At 46.0% G+C, this 9,297-nt stretch overlaps 1 protein-coding gene across 1 annotated transcript in view; it reads right to left on the bottom strand.

Moving 5' to 3' along the window:
* galnt16 (UDP-N-acetyl-alpha-D-galactosamine:polypeptide N-acetylgalactosaminyltransferase 16) overlaps positions 1-9,297 on the bottom strand; it is a 57,184-nt gene that overhangs the window by 26,647 nt on the left and 21,240 nt on the right. The window contains exons 2-6 of the mRNA XM_041847393.2: positions 8,610-8,791; positions 8,332-8,430; positions 8,180-8,247; positions 1,731-1,796; positions 1-23 (exon numbers count right to left, since the gene is read on the bottom strand). The exon at positions 1-23 is cut by the window's left edge and continues 99 nt beyond it. Of these exons, the coding sequence (XP_041703327.1) occupies positions 1-23; positions 1,731-1,796; positions 8,180-8,247; positions 8,332-8,430; positions 8,610-8,791 (438 nt within the window). The remainder of the gene's footprint in view (positions 24-1,730; positions 1,797-8,179; positions 8,248-8,331; positions 8,431-8,609; positions 8,792-9,297) is intronic.

Here is a 9,297-nt window from a genome sequence, read left to right as displayed (position 1 = left end):
TCGCACCCGGGACCGGATCAGACCTTGGAGGAACACAGAGCGAGATAAGAATGTCAGTATGGGATATACAGCTAGAAAGAAACCCGCTAGCTAGTCAGACACAATAGTAAGTAAGTCAGCCTTGGACGGCCCATAGGGCAGGAGCCTATCTCCTGATTCTGTAGTGTGAGGCAGTTTGATGTACAAGTACCCCTGGACAGGACACTAGTCAGACACAGTGCAGAAATTAACACAGACACTCTCCAAAACAGCAATGAACACAGAGACTCTCCAAAACAGCAATGAACACAGAGACTCTCCAAAACAGCAATGAACACAGAGACTCTCCAAAACAGACGTTAACACAGATACTACTACAGTAGTTCTTCTTCTTCTCTTAGGCATTAGTATTTTTGTTTCCCCGTCTAGTCTCTGGTCTCTCTCCCTGTTGGCTGTCTCCTCACAACTCCCCTGTGCAACACGCCCACCCACACACATACAAACACTACCAACGGGAGCGTCTGATAAATGGCATATTATTATTATTATTATAAACACTACCAACGGGACGGGGCTGTTTCTCCATGCTCCGTCGTGACCGGACAGCGTATCTCCATGCTCCGTCGTGACCGGACAGCGTTTCTCCATGCTCCGTCGTGACCGGACAGCGGACTCGGGCAAAACCAAAGGGTGGAGGGGTGTGCCTCTTTGTAAACAACAACTAGTGCGCTGCTTTAAGTGGCGAAGGAAGTCTTGACCTTTTGCTCACCTGAACTAGAATACCTCATTGTAAATTGCAGACCTTTTTCTCTACTGAGACAGTTTTCATCTGAAATCATCAATCTACATTCCACCACAAATGATAATGGCACTAAAGCAGACACTCAACGAGCTGTACAGGGCCATAAACAAACTAGAGGCGCTAACACTCTGGACCACTTTTACTCTACCCACTGAAACGCACACAAGGCCCTCCCTCGCCCTCCCTTCTGTAAATCAGACCATGACTCCATCCTCCTTCTTCCTTGTTACAAGCGAAAACTCAAACAGGAAGTACCAGTGACGCGCTCAGTACGAAAGTGGTCTGACGAAGAGGACGCTAAGTTACAAGACTGCTTCGTTAGCACAGACTGGAATATGTTCTGGGATTCATCCGATAACATTGAGGAGTTTACCCCATCAGTCACCGGCTTCATCAATAAGTGCATGGATGACATCGTCCCCACAGTGACCGTACGTACGACAGATTTCCACACACACACGCACACACACGCACACACACACACACACACACACACACACACACACACACACACACACACACACACACACACACACACACGCACACACGCACATACAGTACGCTGCTGCTACTCTGTTTATTATCTATCCTGATTGCCTAGTCACTTTTACCCCTACATGTACATATTACCTCCACTACCTCGTACCACTGCACATTGACTCGGTCCCGGTACTCCTGGTTTACAGCCTCGTTATACCACTGCACATTGACTCGGTCCCGGTACTCCTGGTTTACAGCCTCGTTATACCACTGCACATTGACTCGGTCCCGGTACTCCTTGTTTACAGCCTCGTTGTTGTTATTTACTGTGTTGCTCTCTTCTGTTGTTATTAGCTAATTCTCTTCCTTTTTAACTCTGCATTGTTGGGAAAGGGCTCGTAAATCAGCATTTCACAGAAAAGTCTACACCTGTTGTATAAGATGTTACTTGATTTCATTTGACGCTCACCCTCTCGGCGGTCGTTCCTCAGGCATCGTACTTTGGGGATCTGGGAGAGCAACTGGCAGTCCTCCGCTGGAAGATAAGAGAGGCTGTCACGTTAGACACACACACACACACACACACACACACACACACACACACACACACACACACACACACACACACACACACACACACACACACACACACACACACACACACACACACACACACACACACACACACACACACACACACACACACACACACACACACACACACACACAACACACAACACACACACACACACACACACACACACACACACACACACACACACACACACACACACACACACACACACACACACACACACACACACACACACACACACACACACACACACACACACACACACACACACACACACACACAACTGTGATTTATTGTTTACACACAAAATGACCTAAACCCAGTGATTATTATGATTTAGGATTAAGCAAAAAATCTGTGTTCCATCCATAAATCCCAGATGAGCAGAATGGTCTCTGTCACACCATACATCACTCTGACTGCTTTCAGCCTCACCCTAAGACAATATCTGGTGTGTCTGCAGATATGTTTTAATATTATACACACACACACACACACACACACACACACACACACACACACACACACACACACACACACACACACACACACACACACACACACACACACACCCTCCCTTATCTAAAGCCTGGCTGGAGTCCTGTTGATCACTCCATAGGAAGGCCAACTTTAAGTGGTTGATATCCCCGGCTTATATGTGCTGTGCGCAGACAGCTGGTGGGTGTGTCAGGGTGTGTGTGTTGTGTGTGTGTGTGTGTGTGTGTGTGTTGTGTGTGTGTGTGTGTGTGTGTGTGTGTGTGTGTGTGTGTGTGTGTGTGTTGTGTGGCTAAACCTAAGCACATACTGTACATGTGACATTCCTGTTTAAGGCCTGTCTGTCTGTCTGCCTGTATGCCTGCCTGCCTGCCCGCTCGTCAATCTGTCCGTCCGCCCGCCCGCCCGCCCGCCCGCCCGTCCGTCTGTCTGTCTGCCTGTATGCCTGCCTGCCTGCCTGCCTGCCTGCCTGCCTGCCTGCCTGCCCGCTCGTCAATCTGTCCGTCCGTCCGCCCGCCCGCCTGCCTGTCTGTCTGTCTGTCTGTCTGTATGCCTGCCTGCCTGCCTGCCTGCCTGCCTGCCTGCCTGCCTGCCCGCTCGTCAATCTGTCCGTCCGTCTGTCTGTCTAGTGGAGTCACATGGTCCTTTCATCTCGATCAGCAACAGCTTCCTTGATTAAGGGCAGTTCTCTGGTGATTAAAGCAACAGTCCTGTAGTGATTAAGGCTAGCATTAAAAGGATGATCCTCCTCTGAGCTTCCTGGTCTGCAGGCATGGAGCGAGTTCCAAATGACTCCTCATTCCCTTTATAGTGCACTAGGGTCATAGAAGGACACTATATGGGTGATTCTACTGAAGTGGTGTAAATTGCTGTCCAACCCCAAAAAAACTATTTTAAAAAACAGTTAAGTCTCCAAATTTAGGACATTTATTTACATAATGATATGTTCTAATTCAATCCAAGGCAATAACAAACATATTGTTAAATTAATACACTGTAGCACCCAATCCTTGTTAATACACCTGTTTCTATAGAGGTGGCTGGCCCAAACACTGACTCCTAAACTTCATGTTGGAAAATAAAACAAAATCATGATTTGTTACCACTATACTGCTGTTACCACTATACTGCTGCTGTTACCACTATACTGCTGCTGTTACCACTATACTGCTGTTACCACTATACTGCTGCTGTTACCACTATACTGCTGCTGTTACCACTATACTGCTGCTGTTACCACTATACTGCTGCTGTTACCACTATACTGCTGCTGTTACCACTATACTGCTGCTGTTACCACTATACTGCTGTTACCACTATACTGCTGCTGTTACCACTATACTGCTGCTGTTACCACTATACTGCTGCTGTTACCACTATACTGCTGCTGTTACCACTATACTACTGCTGTTACCACTATACTGCTGCTGTTACCACTATACTGCTGCTGTTACCACTATACTGCTGCTGTTACCACTATACTGCTGCTGTTACCACTATACTGCTGCTGTTACCACTATACTACTGCTGTTACCACTATACTGCTGCTGTTATCACTATACTGCTGTTACCACTATACTGCTGTTACCACTATACTGCTGCTGTTACCACTATACTGCTGCTGTTACCACTATACTGCTGTTACCACTATACTGCTGCTGTTACCACTATACTGCTGCTGTTACCACTATACTGCTGCTGTTATCACTATACTGCTGTTACCACTATACTGCTGTTACCACTATACTGCTGCTGTTACCACTATACTGCTGCTGTTACCACTATACTGCTGCTGTTACCACTATACTGCTGTTACCACTATACTGCTGCTGTTACCACTATACTGCTGCTGTTACCACTATACTGCTGCTGTTACCACTATACTGCTGTTACCACTATACTGCTGCTGTTACCACTATGCCGCTGCTGTTACCACTATACTGCTGCTGTTACCACTATACTGCTGCTGTTACCACTATACTGCTGCTGTTACCACTATACTGCTGTTCCCACTATACTGCTGCTGTTACCACTATACTGCTGCTGTTACCACTATACTACTGCTGTTACCACTATACTGCTGCTGTTACCACTATACTGCTGCTGTTACCACTATACTGCTGCTGTTACCACTATACTGCTGCTGTTACCACTATACTGCTGCTGTTACCACTATACTACTGCTGTTACCACTATACTGCTGCTGTTACCACTATACTACTGCTGTTACCACTATACTACTGCTGTTACCACTATACTGCTACTGTTACCACTATACTACTGCTGTTACCACTATACTGCTGCTGTTACCACTATACTGCTGCTGTTACCACTATACTGCTGCTGTTACCACTATACTGCTGCTGTTACCACTATACTGCTGCTGTTACCACTATACTGCTGCTGTTACCACTATACTGCTGCTGTTACCACTATACTGCTGCTGTTACCACTATACTGCTGCTGTTACCACTATACTGCTGTTACCACTATACTGCTGCTGTTACCACTATACTGCTGCTGTTACCACTATACTACTGCTGTTACCACTATACTGCTGCTGTTACCACTATACTGCTGCTGTTACCACTATACTGCTGCTGTTACCACTATACTGCTGCTGTTACCACTATACTGCTGCTGTTACCACTATACTACTGCTGTTACCACTATACTGCTGCTGTTACCACTATACTGCTGCTGTTACCACTATACTACTGCTGTTACCACTATACTACTGCTGTTACCACTATACTGCTGTTACCACTATACTGCTGCTGTTACCACTATACTGCTGCTGTTACCACTATACTGCTGCTGTTACCACTATACTGCTGTTACCACTATACTGCTGCTGTTACCACTATACTGCTGCTGTTACCACTATACTGCTGCTGTTACCACTATACTACTGCTGTTACCACTATACTGCTACTGTTACCACTATACTACTGCTGTTACCACTATACTACTGCTGTTACCACTATACTGCTGCTGTTACCACTATACTACTGCTGTTACCACTATACTGCTGTTACCACTATACTGCTGCTGTTACCACTATACTGCTGCTGTTACCACTATACTGCTGCTGTTACCACTATACTGCTGCTGTTACCACTATACTGCTGCTGTTACCACTATACTGCTGCTGTTACCACTATACTGCTGCTGTTACCACTATACTGCTGCTGTTACCACTATACTACTGCTGTTACCACTATACTGCTGCTGTTACCACTATACTGCTGCTGTTACCACTATACTGCTGTTACCACTATACTGCTGTTACCACTATACTGCTGCTGTTACCACTATACTGCTGCTGTTACCACTATACTGCTGTTACCACTATACTGCTGCTGTTACCACTATACTGCTGCTGTTAACACTATACTGCTGTTACCACTATACTGCTGTTACCACTATAATGCTGCTGTTACCACTATACTTCTGTTACCACTATACTGCTGTTACCACTATACTGCTGTTACCACTATACTGCTGCTGTTACCACTATACTGCTGTTACCACTATACTGCTGCTGTTACCACTATACTGCTGCTGTTACCACTATACTGCTGCTGTTACCACTATACTGCTGCTGTTACCACTATACTTCTGCTGTTACCACTATACTGCTGTTACCACTATACTGCTGCTGTTACCACTATACTGCTGCTGTTACAACTATACTGCTGCTGTTACCACTATACTGCTGCTGTTACCACTATACTGCTGTTACCACTATACTGCTGCTGTTACCACTATACTGCTGTTACCACTATACTGCTGCTGTTACCACTATACTGCTGTTACCACTATACTGCTGCTGTTACCACTATACTGCTGTTACCACTATACTGCTGCTGTTACCACTATACTGCTGTTACCACTATACTGCTGCTGTTACCACTATACTGCTGCTGTTACCACTATACTGCTGTTACCACTATACTGCTGTTACCACTATACTACTGCTGTTACCACTATACTGCTGCTGTTACCACTATACTGCTGTTACCACTATACTGCTGTTACCACTATACTGCTGCTGTTACCACTATACTGCTGCTGTTACCACTATACTGCTGCTGTTACCACTATACTGCTGTTACCACTATACTGCTGCTGTTACCATTATACTGCGGCTGTTACCACTATACTGCTGCTGTTACCACTATACTGCTGCTGTTACCACTATACTGCTGTTACCACTATACTGCTGTTACCACTATACTGCTGCTGTTACCACTATACTGCTGCTGTTACCACTATACTGCTGTTACCACTATACTACTGCTGTTAACACTATACTGCTGCTGTTACCACTATACTGCTGTTACCACTATACTGCTGCTGTTACCACTATACTGCTGCTGTTACCACTATACTGCTGCTGTTACCACTATACTGCTGCTGTTACCACTATACTGCTGTTACCACTATACTGCTGTTACCACTATACTGCTGCTGTTACCACTATACTGCTGTTACCACTATACTGCTGCTGTTACCACTATACTGCTGCTGTTACCACTATACTGCTGTTACCACTATACTGCTGCTGTTACCACTATACTGCTGCTGTTACCACTATACTGCTGTTACCACTATACTGCTGTTACCACTATACTGCTGCTGTTACCACTATACTGCTGCTGTTACCACTATACTGCTGCTGTTACCACTATACTGCTGCTGTTACCACTATACTGCTGCTGTTACCACTATACTGCTGCTGTTACCACTATACTGCTGTTACCACTATACTGCTGCTGTTACCACTATACTGCTGTTACCACTATACTGCTGCTACCACTATACTGCTGTTACCACTATACTGCTGCTGTTACCACTATACTGCTGTTACCACTATACTGCTGTTACCACTATACTGCTGCTGTTACCACTATACTGCTGCTGTTACCACTATACTGCTACTGTTACCACTATACTGCTGTTACCACTATACTGCTGCTACCACTATACTGCTGCTGTTACCACTATACTGCTGTTACCACTATACTGCTGCTGTTACCACTATACTGCTGCTGTTACCACTATACTGCTGCTGTTACCACTATAATGCTGCTGTTACCACTATACTGCTGCTGTTACCACTATACTGCTGCTGTTACCACTATACTGCTGCTGTTACCACTATACTGCTGTTACCACTATACTGCTGCTGTTATCACTATACTGCTGTTATCACTATACTGCTGTTACCACTATACTGCTGCTGTTACCACTATACTGCTGTTACCACTATACTGCTGCTGTTACCACTATACTGCTGTTACCACTATACTGCTGTTACCACTATAATGCTGCTGTTACCACTATACTGCTGCTGTTACCACTATACTGCTGCTGTTACCACTATACTGCTGCTGTTACCACTATACTGCTGCTGTTACCACTATACTGCTGTTACCACTATACTGCTGTTACCACTATACTGCTGCTTCAGCTGCTGCTTAAACCTCCTGTTAGGAAACTGGGCCAGCTCCGACACCTCAGTATGTGTCTCTGTCTGTGTGTGTGTGTGTGTGTGTGTGTGTGATCACACAGTGAGTGATATAGATAGTGTTCTGAGTGAGGTCATATCATTCTGTGTTTTTCTGACAGGTCAACACACAGAAGTTGGAGACAACCTAGAGAGAATCAGCGCTGGACATCTTGTGTCAACGTAAAGAGACTCACAAAGGAGAACAGACAGGGACCTCACAGAGAGCAGGATTACAGCCAGATCCTCACGGTGGGAGCCGTGTAAAGACTGGAGACTATCTAAAGAGGAGAACTGAGAAAAAGCAGAGACTCACGGTCGGTACTGAAGTCGTCTATCAGGATGATCTCCTGGATCAGAGAGGGAGGGCTCCTCATCAGGACACTGAGAGACGGAGGGAAAAGGCAGCATTAAACACTATATTGAGGGTCAATTCTTCATTGTGAAAGGCATACAATGGTTCCTTACCTTTTGATGGTGCGTAGCAGGGTGGAGCGAGCTTCATTGTGGAAGGTGATGATGATGCTCGTAGGAGGAAGGTTAGCGTCATAATTCACGGAGGCACACCTACAAACAATAAGAAGAAGCATTGTTTTAGTAACGTTGTTTTAGTAACGTTGTTTTAGTAACGTTGTTTTAGTAACGTATTCACAGCTACTGTGCATCTTGTCCTGTTCGCCCTTCACATGAAAGCAACACCACTATAAATCCTAATCAATGTTTGCTTTTTATAACTACTAAGACACCTGTAGTGCCGTGTGTCTCTGATGGCCCGTTCGGAGCCGAGTCGGTCGCTCTCAGCCAGGTTGAAGGCGTGGTCTCTGTAGGGGTCGTCTCCCGCCTTGAGCTGTTTCTCCAACAGGTAGGCCTTCTCATCGAAACCACCTATGAGCTGACCCTGCTGCTCCGCCCACGGGGACTGGGTCATCTCCAGGGGGCAGAACACACAGAAGTTAGAGTTTAGACGTTGCAGCACACAGAGGTCAGGGGTAAAAAAAAACAGGAAGCTGGGGTGAGAAGGAAAGATGGGTTACCAGTTAGAAAATATATGGCTCTGGTTAGAAGATGTTTCACTCTTATTGATGTCAACTCTCATCTCTCACACTGTAGATGTTTGGTAACGTTGTCAACCCTGTTTGAAAATCCACAGTCACATTTTCCATCATCCTCAAAGGTGTGAGACACCCAGTCTCTAGCACCCAGTCTCTAGCACCCAGTCTCCAGCACCCAGTCTCTAGCACCCAGTCTCTAGCACCCAGTCTCTAGCACCCAGTCTCCAGCACCCAGTCTCCAGCACCCAGTCTCTAGCACCCAGTCTCCAGCACCCAGTCTCCAGCACCCAGTCTCCAGCACCCAGTCTCTAGCACCCAGTCTCCAGCACCCAGTCTCTAGCACCCAGTCTCTAGCACCCAGTCTCTAGCACCCAGTCTCTAG

This window comes from Coregonus clupeaformis, chromosome 25 (assembly GCF_020615455.1).
Source record: "Coregonus clupeaformis isolate EN_2021a chromosome 25, ASM2061545v1, whole genome shotgun sequence".
NCBI classification, from domain to species: domain Eukaryota; kingdom Metazoa; phylum Chordata; class Actinopteri; order Salmoniformes; family Salmonidae; genus Coregonus; species Coregonus clupeaformis.
Note: the sequence above shows the minus strand (reverse complement) of the source record. Positions and strands in the feature narration are given on the sequence as shown.